Source organism: Callithrix jacchus, chromosome 9, assembly GCF_049354715.1.
Source record: "Callithrix jacchus isolate 240 chromosome 9, calJac240_pri, whole genome shotgun sequence".
NCBI lineage: Eukaryota > Metazoa > Chordata > Mammalia > Primates > Cebidae > Callithrix > Callithrix jacchus.
The window spans coordinates 66,930,688-66,947,370 of NC_133510.1; the positions used below are offsets into that span (position 1 = coordinate 66,930,688).

At 51.7% G+C, this 16,683-nt stretch overlaps 1 protein-coding gene across 1 annotated transcript; it reads left to right on the forward strand.

Annotated features, from left to right (window-relative positions):
• Positions 1-8,556: 8,556 nt before the first annotated feature.
• Positions 8,557-16,445, forward strand: KRT74 (keratin 74). The gene is made up of 9 exons (XM_002752504.5): positions 8,557-9,093; positions 9,733-9,947; positions 10,384-10,444; positions 10,906-11,001; positions 11,522-11,686; positions 12,355-12,480; positions 13,922-14,142; positions 14,537-14,571; positions 15,057-16,445. The coding sequence occupies exons 1-9, from the start codon at positions 8,623-8,625 to the stop codon at positions 15,257-15,259; spliced, it is 1,593 nt and encodes a 530-aa protein (XP_002752550.4). The 5' UTR covers positions 8,557-8,622; the 3' UTR covers positions 15,260-16,445.
• The last annotated feature ends 238 nt before the right edge of the window (positions 16,446-16,683 follow it).

Below are 16,683 nucleotides of genomic sequence, written 5' to 3' on the forward strand. Positions count from 1 at the left end.
TGCAGACCCCTCTTAGGGGCATGTCCCCGAAACCCCTCCTTGCTTCGAATCTGTCCATCTCCAGGAGAGATTCCACATTATTTTTGCTGGAACTCCACATGCAGCCTAAGTTCCAGATGAAATCTGCTCCCAACTCAGGACCCGAACCACAGTCTGATGGATCCAGGACTGAGAGGGACCTTAAAAGTTCAGTGTGGAAGGACACGCACTTTGTATTCGGCCAGGTGTGGATCTGAAACCTTTTGTTGATTTGTTTCTTTTGCCAGTTATAACTGTGATGTGGGCAACTCAGTTTCTCTTTCCTCACTTGTACCATGGGAAAAACATGAGTATTTACCTGACAGGTTGAGGTGAGGATGAAATGAGTTAAAATGTGCAAAGAGCTTAGTGCAGTGGCTAGTGTATAGCTAGCCCCATGTCACACCTGAGGCACACCTGCCTAGCTTCCGGCTCCATTCCAGTCCCATTGCATTTTCCTCCAGCCTCCCAGCCCACATCCATTTCCAGAAGGGTCTCTCCTAGAAGGGCTGCTGGTTCCTCTGAGTCTTCTCCTTGGCTCCCTGTTGTAACGTGCAGCCCCCACCCTTGCTCCACATTGCCCCTGTTCCTCTTCCCTGAAATGGGAGCCACCATGACCCAGGACCTGCTTTCACTGGCTCGCACTTTGAGACAGCTTGCCCCCCCAATATGAGTCATTCCCCTCCACTCTTGGATCTGTAGCCTCCTGGCTTATTTCACAACCTGCCTCCTGAACCCACAGCTGTGTGTCCAACCTGGCAGCCCAGTATAAGGCCCTGCTTGCCTCAGTGGGGGCCCATGACACTGGGAAGATGGGGACTTGGTCTCCTGCTGTCAATATCTCCTGCCTCCTTTTCTGTAGGAGAGGGGGATAGAACTTTCCAAAAGGGCTGGCTGTGGTCTTGGCTCCAGATGGAGGAGCTCACTCTCTGACTCCAAGGCTCAGTTTCAAGCATCAAGCCTCCCTTAAGCCCTGCCTGTCCAAGCCTCTAATTCCATGGCAGGTCTGCACTGGTAAGGGTGATGCTGAGGGTCCCTCATCCCACAGCAGTGAGAGGTTCCCTGTATCCAGCAGACCACCCATCCCTTCCACCTGCAAGCTGGGGATGCATGGGTGAGTCTTTCACAGAGCTCTGGAGGGCTCAGCTCAGCCCCTGCCCCAGCCTCGGGTTCATCCTCTATTCTCTCTGTTTTTAGCCCTTTCCTCAGCAGCAACCTCTTCCCTGCACTGACCCAGCCTTTCCTTGCTCCTTTCTCTAAGGACTCTACTTCTATTTCTTCTTGATGTCCTACTTTTACGTTTTTTCCTCCCAATTTCCACATTGCCTATGGATATCCAGGCCCCTGGTGCTTCTGCCCTGCCTGGTATCTCTCTCCTTCTCCTGTCCCTTCTTAACGTCTTTCCGAAGAGCTCAGCAGGCTCAGCTATGACGAGGCCCAGGGAGGGAGGCTGGTCATTCCCTCCACACTGGAGAGAGTTGCCACCCAAGGCCCGGCTCGCCACTCCAGCTCTCCCCAGGGACGGTGCGGAGCTGGGCTTCTCCTTCCTGTTTGGACTGATGGTGTGATGCTCTGATGATGGGAGATAGAGAGCATGTCATTAGCGATGATGTGGCTTAATTACAGCCCACTGCACAGCCAGCTTGTTTGCTCTGCAAATGGGCAGAGGGAGAGGTGGATCAAGCACCAGACTTCACAGTGAAGATCAAAAGATTAAGGCATTTCCCCCCAGCCTCTTGTTCTCTTTCAAAAATGAATCCTGTAATAAAGGGGGTTGGGGTCTCAGAAAGTATAAATTTCTTCCTGAAGTGGCTGGAGGTGGAGGGGGAGATGGATTAAATAGTGCTAAGACGGGGGCCTAGTGGAATTTTATAATGAACAAATGGAAGAATGTGTCCTTCCCAGGGCAAGATGGTGCTTGTCTTCACATACCTGTGTGCATTAGAGCTGAGAAAAACTCCCTGTGATGACTAGGTAGGTGGTGGGTAGAGTCATAAAGAGTTCAGAGAGCTTTTCTTTAAGAAAAAAAAAGAGGAGAGAAAGAGAACTAGAGAGTGCTTGATCTACAGTAAAGGGCTAGGGGCCTGTTCCATCATAAAAGCTTCGGGAGCCCCAGCAGGGAGAGAACTAAGAACGGAGGCACTTGGAGAGACAGGATCCAGGAGGTGCTGAAGACAAAAGGAGACTCAGGCTGGAACAATGAACACTGGCCTGCGGATCCCCAAGCCAGAGAAAAGCTAGGTAGGGCAGAGTTCCTGGTGGACAAGCTCTGGGGGTGCCAGTGAGTGGGGAGCTGGGGGACCACCACTTTTCCCCAGGGGTGAGAGAGGAAACACCCTGGGAACTGGCAGACAGAGCTCAGGCTGCACTGGAGAAGGAGGTGAGAGCTCGGGGAAGCCAGGAGACTCCCATGATCCTTTGTGCAGGAGGACAGTTCTGACCAGAGGCTCCAACTTGCCCATGGAGCGTGAGCCTATCCCTGAGACTTAGGTGAGCTACCAGGGTGACCCTGGAGGGACGTGCAGGTTGTGTCCAGCACTGTCTCGGTGAGGGGGAAGTAGAGGCTGAAATCCAGCCATGCACCCTGGCAATGGGCTGCATCTGCCAAGAGGAAGGGGCACTTTTTTCTGATTGGCATAGAGGCACTGTATGGGCCCTGCGACCACTTGACTAAATTGCTCTGATATTTCTTTCTTTAGGTGGGAAGGGTGGGGTGTGCCCCTCCCAAGTTGGGCTGCAGCAGAGAGGAGGGAGATGCTCATGCTGGGAAGAAGTGGGGAAGGCCCTAGACTCAGAGAAGGGTGTCTGCAGAGACGTGGCTCCCCCACGTTGACCCCGAGAGGGGCAGGTAGAAAGTTTCATGAGACTAGCAGTGATAAGGAAATAAGCATCCTCTGCTAAGCTTTAATAAATAGAGGCTGACTGCATAACGTGCTCTACACTAATGTGACACCAAGAAATGGGAATTTTGACCATGCTGACTGCCTGTCTGGGATTTCACTCAGCACAGTGCCTGTAACAGAATAGGCCCTGGGTGAGAGGGACTGGAAATAAATTAAAATCAATGCCATCTGGCCACCCGTTTTCTCCTCATAATCTGAGGAATTCGTATTAACGACAGTGTGTGTGAAGGGAAAAGGGGGTCTAGACCAGGGATTGCGTGAGTGTTTAAGTTTTACAGACTTGCTAGACATGACTTCAGAGATCCTTGGGGATCACTGAGAGTCTGGTATTTACAACTCTGCAATATGGTGGGTGAGGTTCTGGTGATCAAATATCCAGGTTTTTCCAGAACTGTCCAGAACTTTCCAGAACTTCTGTAGCACTGAAAGTCAGAGATTCTAGGAAACCTTCACCTCTGGGAAAACTGGGATAGTTGAGTACTCTACAAAACAGTGTCTGGATACTCCCTATCATCTTGCCTGGGGTGCTTTCCCTATTCTTCTGTGCCCGGAGTTTCCTCTTCCGCTCTCACTAACACAGAGCTTTCTGCTTCACTCTCCACACCCACTCAGACTTGGCCCCCTGCCACATCTAGAGCCCGAAATTGCAGCAGTGGGCTCTGCCCATGTCTCTGGTGTATAACCCATCCATCATCAGACTCCTGGCACAGAAAATTTCATGTCAGAAACTGAAGGGTTTTGGGAGATGAATGGGGAAAAAGCAGATGAACTCTATTGTCTGGGCTAGCTAACTTTGGAGTAGGATGAAAAAACAGGCTCCTTTCAAACTGGTTCAGACAGGCAGAGGGTGTCAGGTTTCTGCACTGAGCTTATTTTCAAAGGGAAATCAGATAACTCAGTTTCAGGTTCTTTCCAATGCTAAGGTGCTGTGGTTTGTCCCCAAGTCTTGTCTCCGCAAAATTAGCTCAAGAATCCTTTAAGCTTCTTTCTTCCTTTTTATTTATTTATTTATTTATTTTTGAGATGGAGTTTCGAGCTTGTTCCTCAGCCTGGAGTGCAATGGCATAATCTCAGCTCACTGCAACCTCTGCCTCCCAGGTTCACATGATTCTCCTATCTCAGCCTCCCAAGTAGCTGGGATTACAGGCATGTGCCACCATGTCCAGCGAATTTTTGTATTTTTAGTAGAGACAGGGTTTCATCATGTTGGCCAGGCTGGTCTTGAACTCCTGACCTCAAGTGATCCACCTGCCTCGGCCACCCAAAGTGTTAGGATTACAGGCATGAGTCATTGCACCTGGCCTTCTTTCTGTTTTCTTTAATGACCTTGGTCTATAGAATCTGGGCCCCTCACCTGTTGTTCTGTGCCCAGGAGCAGTCAAAGGCCAAAGGGCTAAAGAAAAATAACCTTCATTATTCATCTTCAAACTACAGACACAGTGGTTATGGCCATGGAATTTTTCATGGAGCGGCTCACCCTCTGTTGAGTTGTGCTCTGCAGAATGGGATTCTTATCCTCCAGAAAGATGGTGAGAGATTATGGCACAACTGACAGCTTCCTTGGGCTTCCTGGGATACCTGTGTCTTCCACAGCTCTCCTCTTGCAACACAGAGCCTATCCCTCAACCTAAAGCTCTGGCCCTGTGAAACTGCTTCCCCTTAGGACCCTTGCATGATTCCACACTGCCTGCAGGAAGAAGAGAACTGTCTGGGCCCACAGAAACCATCTCTGCTTCCCAGGTTGAGTCTTCTACAATCTGCCTGCCTCTCGCTGTCTCAGGGAAGCCCATGCACCTGCCCAATTTGGCCGATCTTCCATTTCCCAACCCCTCCCTCAGAGAGCCCAATCTCTCTTTTATTCCATTTTTTTTCTTTTCTTCTTCAAGGATGAAGAAGATTTAGGATAAGCCAAAAGCAGATTTGCATGTACTTTAAAAGTTCTAATTCTTCTTTTGGATCAGAATTTCAATAAACAGCTTGTCTGAGTTACGTTCAAGCACATAATCCAATGCAGGCAAGTGGAGTTAAACTACAGCAACAGCAACAGCAAAGCAACGTTCACGTGTTTATATTGCTCTCCTCCAGTTCAATAAGCTTCCTAAAAGAGAAAAAGAGTGTCTCAGACATCTCCCTCTGTCTAGCACAGAGCTGAAAACACAGGAAATGCCCAGTTTTATACGTATAGAATGAACTAATCTCTTCAGGCCTTGGGACACTCATTAGTCTAATGAACTCAAAGACCAGGGTGTGGTGTGTGACGACTGATTATAGGGCATCCGACACAGTGAAGGCTGGAACTGCTGGGATCTGACTGCATAAACCAAAGACAATTCCCCTGTGATTAAGCTCCCTAGGAACCAATGAGGAGGGTTGCTTCTGTGTGGCCACAATCACAACACCGTTGTCAGGAAATTCTACTCTGCCTCTACCTCTTCCTTCTCCGTCACAGCCAACCTGCCACCATCATCATTACTGCCACTGTCGGGAACCCTTATTGACCAGCCTCCTGCACAGGGCCTAGCCTATGGAGACACCATTTATAATGAATACAAAGGGTTCCAGGACACCTAGCCCTCGTCCTGACCCTCCTGAGCCCATCAGTTCAGAGTGTGGATGGACCCCGTTCACTCTGCTGCATTTCCCTGGGCACCTGGACGTCTGCTTTGTGCTTACCCTAAGTCTTCTCCAGGCTTGAAGATCAAGCCTCATGCCTTTCCTGCTTTATAAATGCCTTTTTGTTGAAGTTCCTATCAGACTGGAGCTCATAGTCAGCCTCGCAGTGGTGGCTCAAAGACTCGGCTAGCCGGAGCTATGTTTATTTCTCCCTTGGAGCCGGACAATGAAGGACCAGCTGCTGGGGATTCTGGAATAAAACAACACTCATGAAAGCAAGTCTCTTGCTTCCTTCTGCCCATCCTTGCTGTGACTGATTTTCTCTCTGAACCTAAAGTGATGTCTTATCTTGAGCAGCTACCCCTTTGCAAGCCCCTAGTTTGGCAACAACCTTCCCTTCTCATGTCACACTGGAATCTAAAACATCACAGAAACTCAGGCACAAGGGCCCCAGCTACAGCTACACACTTGCCACATGCACCACACTGTCTTTGCGTCTTTGCCGCTAACTTCCATCTCTCCCCTTCCATTGCATAACGCGACGGTCAGGAACATGGACTTTGAAACCGGAAGCACTTGAATTCCAGGCCCAGCTCTGACTTACTAGTTGAGTGAGTTGGGTAAGTTCCTCTGTTTCTGTAAATGAAGTTAGTTAATGAGGGTTAAGTGAGACGTCCCATGTAGTGCTTGGCACAATGCCTGTCACATGTGAACAGTAAGTGTTAACTCTTTCTGTTACTACCATCACTCTTACATGTTACTACCTGTATCACTACTACCACCATAAGGAATACGTCCAGCCCCTCTACCTCTGAGCCACTACTTGGAGCCAGCACCTGTAATGGGCATTATTGGGAATATAAACCTGGCTTCCGGAAATTCCCCAAAAACCTAATGAAAACGAGCCACTCCTCAGTGAACCTCTGATCCATGGCTCGTAATGCTCTTCTGTTATTCCAGAGCTTTGGATGGAGATTAAGTTCTTTGTGTAGATTCCTCTCATTGGTCTGCAGGCTTCTTGGGGGCTGGGGCTCTAGGACAGTCACTCCCAGATCAGGGAACTCACACTGTTTGTTGACTTGCACACACCAACACAGCAAGGTGGCAAACCCAGCATCTGGCAGCCCTTGCAACCTTAGAAAACCACAAGCAACCCCTTCAATTACATGTGCCTGTGCTCTAGGACTAGGCCCTGCCAGGAGGGCCTGGAGACAGGGTCCCTGGGGAAGGACCTTCCGCTGTTGCCTCAGGGGCTGAGAGGAAAACACCCTGTGAAGGGGAAAGTCTTCTGGGGCGGGTTCCAGGCCTAAGCTCCACCCAATTGCCAAGCTCAGCTTCTCCTTCTTCCTCTCCAGCGGTGGGAGCAGTTGTCTTCTGCCCTCAGATGGATCCAAACAGGCAAAGTGTTCCCAGTTTAGTTATAGGAAGTGGCCAGAGTCTTGTGTGAGGGCAGATGCCAGATAACCTAGTTTCTAAAAATTTTTTTTTTTTTTTTGAGCTGGAGTTGCCCAGGCTGGAGTGCAGTGGCACAATCTCAGCTCACTGCAACCTCCGCCTCTTGGGTTCAAGCAATTCTCCTGCCTCAGCCTCCTGAGTAGCTGGAACTACAGGCCTGTACCACCATGCTCAGCTAATTTTTGTATTTTTAGTAGAGATGGGGTTTCACCATGTTAGCCAGGCTGGTCTCAAACTCCTGACCTCAGGTAATCCACCCACCTCAGCCTCCCAAAGTGCTGGGATTACAGGTGTGAGCCACCATGTTTGTCCCCCAAAATATTTTTTTTTTTGAGCTGGAATCTCACTCTGTAGCCCAGGCTAGAGGGCAGTGGCACGATCTTGGCTCACTGCAACCTCCGCCTCCCAGGTTCAAGCAATTCTCCTGCCTCAGCCTCCTGAGTAGCTGGAATTACAGGCATGCGCCACCATGGTCAACTGATTTTTGTATTTTTTAGTAGAGACAGGGTTTCACCATGTTGGTTAGGCTGGTCTCAAACTCATGACCTTGTGATTAGCCCACTTTGGCCTCCCAAAGTGCTAGGATTACAGGCATGAGCCACCAATCCACACTACCTGAGCTATAAAGGGCTGATACTTCCTATTCCAAAATTGAGTGCTCCCCGAAGTTGCCAGGAAACCGGCAAAGCAGCCTACCCTGGACCTGGGAGTGAAACTCATGGGGTCCTGTTTTTTGGTGACTTCAGCCATGGGGTGTTTCCCCAGGGAGTGCAGGGGCTAATGTCCCAGCTCCTGCCTGACATCCTAGAGTAGGACAGTTAATCTTATCCAGGAGAGAAAATCCAGCTGGAGGAAATGCAGCTGGCTAGAAAGGTTCTCACTGCGGAAAAGGCAATGTCAAGGTTACCACCACCCAGGCCCTGCCCAACACAGAAGGCCCCAGACAGTATCCCTGCTAGGGGACCATGCAGATGGGCCATGGTTATTCACTCACTTCCTGGGGTCCACTTCACTGCTGGACAGCCATGGTCCTTAGCGTGGCCCAGGGTCGGACCCTGGAGCTTCTTAACCAGATCCTTATCTTTGAGGGCACCTTTCCAAGAAGAATCATCTTTCCATGTCTTCTTTACTCTGATATAAAAGAAATCCAGCTTCCGCACAAAACCCTGTAATAGGGAGATGGTTTCTTTGGGACGAAACCTGAGTTTTTTTCAGGTGAGCTTCCTCTGGGGAAAGCCAGGCATTTCCCCTTCTCGTTGCTGACAGAGAAGCAAGGAGGTAGCACTGGAAAAATAAAGCTAAGAGATTTCTTCAGGGGATAACTCTTCAGGTCCCTAATTAGGGAGCACAGATAAACTCCAAATTAGACCACTCCAGTCTGCAAGGGCAGCATATTCCACTTGCTATCAGAAGAGCTTTGTTGCTGCAAAGAGCTTGGAGATCTCTGTTCTACCAATTGCCCATGGCCCCTGGCCCTTCAGCAGGGGAAGGGAGATAGAGGAGAGACGCCCTTTTCCGGTGTCCTTGGCTCAACCAGGATAAAAGGAGGCAGCAGTTGGGGTGCCCCATCAGTGTGTTCTCTACCCCTTGGCAACTGCTGTCCTCCAGCTCTGTCAACTCCACTTTTCCCACCATGAGTCGGCAACTGAACGTCAAGTCTGGTGGTGACAAGGGCAACTTCAGTGTGCATTCGGCAGTGGTGCCGAGGAAGGCTGTGGACAGCCTGGCCTCTCACTGTGCAGCTGGCAGAGGGGCTGGAGCTGGCTTCTGCAGTCGGAGCCTCTATAGCCTCGGAGGGAATCGGCATATTTCTTTCAATGTGGCTGGTGGTGGCGTTCGGGATGGAGGTTATGGCTTCAGGCCTGGCTCTGGGTATGGAGCGGGCCGGGCCAGCGGCTTTGCAGGCAGCATGTTTGGCAGTGTGGGCCTGGGGCCTGCATGTCCATCTGTGTGCCCGCCCGGGGGCATCCACCAGGTCACCATCAACAAGAGCCTCCTGGCCCCCCTCAACGTGGAGCTGGACCCCGAGATCCAGAAGGTGCGGGCCCAGGAACGGGAACAGATCAAGGCACTGAATAACAAGTTTGCCTCCTTCATTGACAAGGTGGGTCTCGCAGGAGGAGGATGAGGCAGCCACCTGAGGCCTGAGCAGTTTTCCTGCTGCCTGGGCATGGGCTGGGCACTGTGGCTGGAAAGGTGCAGCTGGGCTCGGGGAGGGCTGCTTCATCACTGGGGAAGGAGAGCAGGTCTGTGAAGCACAGAGAACGGAGGAATACATGAATGTATTGGCTTCTCTGGGGATTTTAGAGAAGGATGGGAAGCTGGGTAAAGAGCTGCCCTTTCTTAACAAAAAAGTGATGGGTTTCTTGAGGAAGCTGGATCTTCCAAGAACATGAAAGACTAATAGAATCCAGCACTGTTCCAAACGGAAGGGCTCATGGTACAGGAAGAGACACTTAGTTGAGATATAAGGAAGGAAATGGCTTGGGACCAGGGCCAAGCAATAGAAGAAAGCTGTGGAATTTCCTTGAGTGAGGCTTCAGAGATTGCTTGTCAAGAAGGCTAGGAAATGAGCACTTGGAAAGGGTCTAGTCTGTGTGGACTGGCCAGGGCGGAGAGTCAAGACATGAGCAAAACGACTTTACAACCATCTGTGGCAAAACCTGGCGAGTTAATGGTGTATGTCCACGGGGCATGATTGCACCCACATGTGGTTCCAGGTGTTTGTTGATTTGGGTTCCAGGTGCGGTTCCTGGAGCAGCAGAACCAGGTTCTAGAAACCAAGTGGGGGCTGCTGCAGCAGCTGGACCTGAGCAACTGCAAGAAGAACCTGGAGCCCATTCTCGAGGGCTACATCAGCAACCTGCGGAAGCAGCTGGAGACACTGTCCGGGGACAGGGTGAGGCTGGACTCGGAGCTGAGGAGCACGAGGGACCTGGTGGAGGACTACAAGAAGAGGTGAGCAGGCCCCACCCAAGGGCCCATGTTCCCCATGGCTCTGGGCTCACCTGATCTCTGTGCCATTAATTTTTAGGAGTCGGGAGGGTGGTATGCTCCAGGGTCAGGAGCTCAGGTTCCCTTCTCTGGCTTGGGGGAAGGGCCTACCTTGTTTGATGATAACTTCCTGCCTGATTGATAGGAAGGAGTTCCTGTGTTCCTTGACCCGCTGAAAATTTCAGTTGCTGGTGTGGGGGGCCCAATACACCTGCGTGTTTTGCTAACATGCAAAGGGTGGAAGGCAAGTGCGGCAGCTCAGGGATGTCTTACTCCCGTCACTAGCCTCTTACTGCTCAGACCCTGCAGAGACTCTGCATCCCAAACATTTGCCTGGCCAGCAGGAAGAGAAAGTTCCTTGGCTAAGGGAGCTGAGGCCATCTTCTCTCCCTGCCGGCAGATATGAGGTGGAGATTAATCAGCGCACAGCAGCAGAGAATGAGTTTGTGGTGCTCAAAAAGGTAAGGGAAGGAAAAGCCTCTATCCTGACCTCTTGCACCCCATCCTAACAACTCAGGACTTCAGCTCAGGCAGCGGGGGAGGGACTGGTGCCTGGTGAGGGTGGAGTCATAGTCCTGGTCTCCAGTGAGTTGGAGAGGAAAGACACACTTGGGAAATGGACAGAGACAGACAGAGGATTCTGGTCTGGGAACTGTGAAACTCTGGTCCAGCTCAGCCTTGCTGTGTGACCTGAGGGAACCTACTACCTTTCTGGGCCTTGTTTTCTCCAGGCATAACAGAGCAGCCCCATCCTCCTTTCCCTATTCCCAAAGCTTCAAGGAGTCTGGGAGGAAACTGATATTGAGTGAGCTTTCCTTTGTGGGTAGAAAGTAGAAAATCAGGGGGCTTTGGGGCAGGGGTTGGGCAGGGCAGTTATAGGATGAGGGTTGCGTCCACCAATGACTTTGGGGCCTCTTGGCAGGATGCGGATGCAGCCTATGCGGTCAAGGTGGAGCTTCAGGCCAAAGTGGACTCTCTGGACAAAGATATCAAGTTCCTCAAGTGTCTGTACGATGCGGTGAGGACACTCCTGTCCCCCTACCCTCACCCCACCTCCTTCCCGACTCTTCCAGGGAAATGCCAACAGGAGAGGCTTAGGATCAACACAATGAAAGATGTTTTCATGGAAAGGTACAAAATCCTGTGCCAGAAGACTGTGGAAGGCCCTGGTCCCTGGAGGCCATATACACAGGAGGAAATTGATCTGGACCACAATAGTGGCCTTGCCCACAGGCAGGAAAAGATGGCCCAGTGAGGTCCTACTAAAGCACAGACCCTTGGATTCTGTGAAATTGTGGAGAATACGTTCTTCACCCATGTGCATGTGTCAGTGGGCGCCTGCCGCATGCAGGCTTCCTGCTGCTGTGAGCTGCTCTCCCTCAGCCCTGCACACACATCCCAGAGGGCACTTCCTCCCCCTACTTCGGTGCTGTGGATCCTATCAGCCTGTGGGGCCAGGGACCATGGACCCAGAAGGCTGAGGGGGCAGAGGAGGGAAGCCAGGGGGGTTCTGACTCTGTCCTCCTCTCTCCATGCAGGAGATCGCTCAGATCCAGGCTCACACCAGTGAGACCTCCGTCATCCTGTCCATGGACAACAGCCGGGACCTGGACCTAGACAGCATCCTCGCTGAGGTTCGCATGCATTATGAGGAGATCGCCCTGAAGAGCAAGGCCGAGGCCGAGGCCCTGTACCAGACCAAGGTAGGCACTGAATGGGTTTCCTCCTGCAGTGGCCCTTTGCTTCCTGGGAAAGGTCACCTCCACAGTGAATGTGAGGGATACCTTTATGGGCATGTGGAATGAAAGAATGGTTCCAACCAAGGATTCAAAAACAAAATGAATTCTCAGCACAGCTTGTTATCAAAAAAGAATCGTGAAACTGGTGTGGATTGCATATATGCAACAGAGAGGATCCCTCACTTCTTTCCTACATCCAAGAGCTGACTGTCCCTCTCTGTCGCATGTGAAAGAAGTAAGGTGGCAAAACAAATACACTTATAGCAATGGGGACATGCGGCCACAGGGTAGAGGGAGAGTCACAGACTTGGGGGTGGGTAGCCATGGGTTGATTGTGGGGGGGCGAGTGGGAGAAGGAGAAGCCTGGAGCTCTTTCCTGATCCCCACGGGAAGACTTCCAAAAGGAAGTGGAAGGCCAGGAATGCTGTAAGTAACAGAGCTATGCTTTGGGTAAACTGATTTGGGGTGTCAGGGAGAAAACCCCTCACCTGGGCACCCAGGCCCTTGCTCCAGTGCTTCTCTTTAGCTCCATTGAATCCCACCCACAGCCAGCGTGACAGGGGTGGCTCATGCACAGGACCCTTCCCTGGTGCCCTTGTCTCATTGCCAACTTCCTATATCTGGGAAACCAGATCCAGGAGCTGCAGCTGGCAGCCAGTCGGCATGGTGACGACCTGAAGCACACCAGGAGCGAGATGGTGGAGCTGAACCGGCTCATCCAGAGGATCCGGTGTGAGATCGGGAACGTGAAGAGGCAGGTGGGCAGCAGCCCCACAGAGAAGGCTCTGGGATGTGGAAATGGGGCCTGCCCTTTGGGAATAAGGAAATCTCCCCCTGCTGGGCTGAGGGGTCCCTGGGCCACCCACAGTGCCCCTTTCCCACCCTGCCTTAGTCCCCTGCCATCAGAGCTGGCACCCCACCAGAACCAGGAGGAGCCTCAAGCCTGTTTCTCTGACTCCCTAGTTTGCAGATAAAGAAACTGGGCTGGGAAGAGGAAGAGACTTGCCCAGGGTCCCCAGCTGGTAATGAATGGAACTAGGATTAGAACCCAGGTTCTTCTTCGGCAGACTTTTTCTGCGTCCAACGAACCTGCCCCATGTCCCCTTCGGGTGTTTCCTCTGAGGGCAGACCTCCTGCCTCCTCCTCCCACTAGACACGGAACATATGCGGGGCACAGGGGGTAGGCATCAGGTGTCTCTGTGGCCACACCAGATTCCTGCCTTCTGAGGGGCATGGTCTGGCAACCGAGGGACACAGCCACTGATGAAGCTCTCTGGAGTGCCCTTGCCCTGTGCCGCGGTGCTACTTCCATGGTAGTCAGTTGGCGGGGCTGTCTTACCTGACAGCAGCAGATCTTAAACACTGCGTCAGTGGGGAGATGATTTTGGAGGCTCGAGGATCCTTCTGTGACCTCTTTGAGAACCAGGTCCACTCTGCTAGCGATAGAATTGCCCAGCAGAAAGATCTCAGCCTGTTCTCCTTCCGGTGCCCTTACAACCCTCCATGCTCTGTGGGGTAACACAGGGACAGCTCTGCCATTCTGCATTTGGCCAGTTCACGAATTCCATGAGCACAGTTCCTCCTGCTCTGTTAGCACCAGGCATTGCAATGCCCCCAGATGTTCATCAGAGGCCAGCTTCTGAGGTTGTACCTATAATTTAGGGCCTTACCTCCTGCTCTAAGGGAAGGCTAGATGTGGGAGCCTTCAGACAGACCTGCCCCACAGAGTGCTGGAGTTCAGAAACACTTATCTGGATGCTAACAGATGGGAAGGATCCCACCAGGGAGAGATCCTGCAGCAGGAATCTGATTGCAGTGGGACCTTGACATACTGACTCATGCTCGGGGCCATCCTAGCTTGGGGATCGGGCATGATTTTCCTGGACCTGGAGAATTTTGAATCTGTAGATGCTGATGGCCTCCAGCCTCAGGCACTACCTAACTTTTCAAACATGACATTTCTTCCTGACCTCCTGAAATGCAACCACTTCACAGCTCCATGTGAGGACACTTTGAATACTCCTCCGCAATAGAAAATAGAAGAGACAAAGTTCTGGTATTGGCTTTGCAGCTTTTACTCCTTGTCACCTAGGGCACCATCTGCAAAATGAGGGCGTTGTTCCACTCATTTTGAAAAATGATGGTATGATCCAAACGTCGTTTTCTATTCCGATGGTCTCTCTGCTCTTTGCCATTCAGTGCACCAGCCTGGAGACAGCCATCGCCGACGCCGAGCAGCGGGGGGACTGTGCCCTGAAGGACGCCCGGGCCAAGCTGGATGAGCTGGAGGGCGCCCTGCACCAGGCCAAGGAGGAGCTGGCACGGATGCTGCGCGAGTACCAGGAGCTCATGAGCCTGAAGCTGGCCCTGGATGTGGAGATCGCCACCTACCGCAAACTGCTGGAGGGCGAGGAGTGCAGGTGGGCGGGGCGGAGGGGAAAGGGTGAGAAGGGGCTGGGGGTGGCTCCTGTCTGGCTGAGGGGCCACGTGGAGAACAACAGGGTTAGCGCCAATACAAGCAAGGGATGTGGCGATTTCCTGGACTCAGAAGCAGCTTCCTGCAAGGGGAAGTCAGATGTGCTACAGACAGACCTGGGCGAATTATCGGCTTGACCGCAAGCTAGTGGTGTGGTTCCCGTAAATCATCTAATATCTCCAGGCCTCTTGTTTTCTCATCTGTAAGATGAAGGTGATAGTGTCAGTCTCATAAGTTGTTATGAGTTTAAATGATGCAGTATAAGAGTAGGAGCCCGTTAAGGTTTAGCGGAATCTGGACACTGAGTTTTTATCTTCCTCCAACTTTCTGTCTTACAGGATGTCTGGTGAGAATCCATCCTCTGTGAGCATCTGTGAGTATTTTTGAGAGACATATTGGGTTGGGAAAGCCGGGGACCCTGGGACAAAGTGATGTCACCTCCATTCACTGTCTCACCTCACCCAGAAGCTTCTGTTACTGTCTTGGGAAGGTTCTTGGGCTTCAAAGAAAAGTACTCCTTTTTCACCCTATGGAATGGTGACTGAGGTCATGCCCACCCTTTTCCTTTCCTGTCTCTCCCCTGGGGTGTTGTCATTTGGAGAAAGAGTTGAGGACGTGGATTTTCCTAGAATTTCCAGGAGGGCATGGACTGTATCTATCCTATGGGATCTTCACCTCACACCAAGTCCGCCTCATAAGAGTCAATTCATCTCTCTAGTGCTTCTGGACTACTAAGGATCATTCTGCAGATTAAATAGGGTGTTTTTGTAGAGAAGCCTTTGGGGGCAGCTGTTACCATTGCTGTTACCTGCTGATTGACACTGGTCCTCTCACCTGCTCTCGGTCCCTCCTCCTCAGCCATCATCAGCAGCAGCAGCAGCTCCAGCTACCACCACCCCGGCTCTGCAGGTGCTGACCTCAGGGCCAGCGCTGTGGCAGGCAGCTCTGGCAGCACCCGGAGTGGGCAGACCAAGACCAAAGGGGCGCGAGGGGGAGACCTCAAGGACTCCCAGGGCAAGAGCACCCCCGCCAGCACCCCTGCCAGGAAAGCCACCCGCTAGACCCATGGCCTCACCCACTTCAGCACCTGGAAGAAGAGGTGACTTTACCACCCCACAAAGGTGTCTGCCACATCCAAATGCTCAGCCCCCAAGTCTTAAAACTGTCTGTAGTACACTCAACTGTCTGCGATGTGGTTTAGCTTTTGACTTTCAAGCTCTGGTTGATACGGTCACCTGGCCTGTTTCCTTAGGTCCCATGTTGACTTATGACTTCTCATTTTTCTTGCTGCCTTCAGCTGGCAGGAGGCTTTGGAGGCACAAGCCATTATAACCTTCTTGGCCCTAAGGAAGCTGTGATCATCCCTAGAGAGAGGGTAGGAGCAAGAGAGGACAGGGGAAGGGCTAGTTTCTTCTGCACTTAGGCCAAGTTAGCTGTTGTCTGAGAGTTTTTACATCCCCTGCCAGCACGGCAGGGTGAACACGAGACCTGCAACCAGGTGGTGAGAAGTTAGACAGCCTTTACTCACTCTACCAGAAACAACTTTGCAGGATGACGCCAATACTTAGGACACTGTGTGTACATTTGCAGACCACCAGCCGTACCCATCTCTGCAAAGCCAAGTGAAGGAGAATTGGGGATTCTCTGCCAGTCTGTTTCACCCCCCCACCTCCTTCATTATCAGCAATAGCTACTATCATTTGTCAAGCACCTACTAGATGCCAGGCACTCTCCATGCATTGCCTCCAATTCTCATCCAGTCCTTCAAAAAAGATGCGATCAGCATCCTGGGAACAGACTGGGAGCCTGATCCTGAGAGGCTGCAGAACCAGCCCCAGTCACCCACCTATTCGCCAGAGTCAGGCCCGGCTGACTCCAGGGTCCATGCTCTTTCCATGGCATGTCACTGCCTCTTTAACAAAGGGACTGTCAAAATCACCATTCTTTTTGAGGGCAGCGTAATTACATTACCTTTTGTCAGGACTGTGGGTGTGTGATTTGTCTTCAGCCCTCTCACTGGGGCTGTGTCCTCTGTGGCCTCTGACTCTCAATTTCTGGTGCCATGAGCTGAGCTCAGTGAGCGGAGCTTGCTCTTCTGTCTCTGGGTGGTACTGCCTAGTCCGGACATTGTGGCTCAGGGTGTAAATATTCCTAAGAATGGTGGCAACTAGTTTCTCTTTTGCTTAGATTAAAGACTCTGAATTTCTGCTGTATATTCAATAAACTGTCCTTGAGTGGTGTCAGAGGTACACTTCTGTCAGTCTGTCAATCTCTCTGAATGTTCCACCCTCTAGTGATGATGTGCCACTCTCCATTTCGCCCCAGCAAGTGTGCAGTACTCTTGCTGGGAAGCTGCAGGCCAACCCAGATGAGGCTGCTCTGGAAGTAGTCTCAGGCTGCTGGAAGAGGCAGACACACACTGACGCAAATCAGGCAAGGGCAGCCTAGGGCGGCAACACTGAGAAGTGACCAGAATGGACAGGCT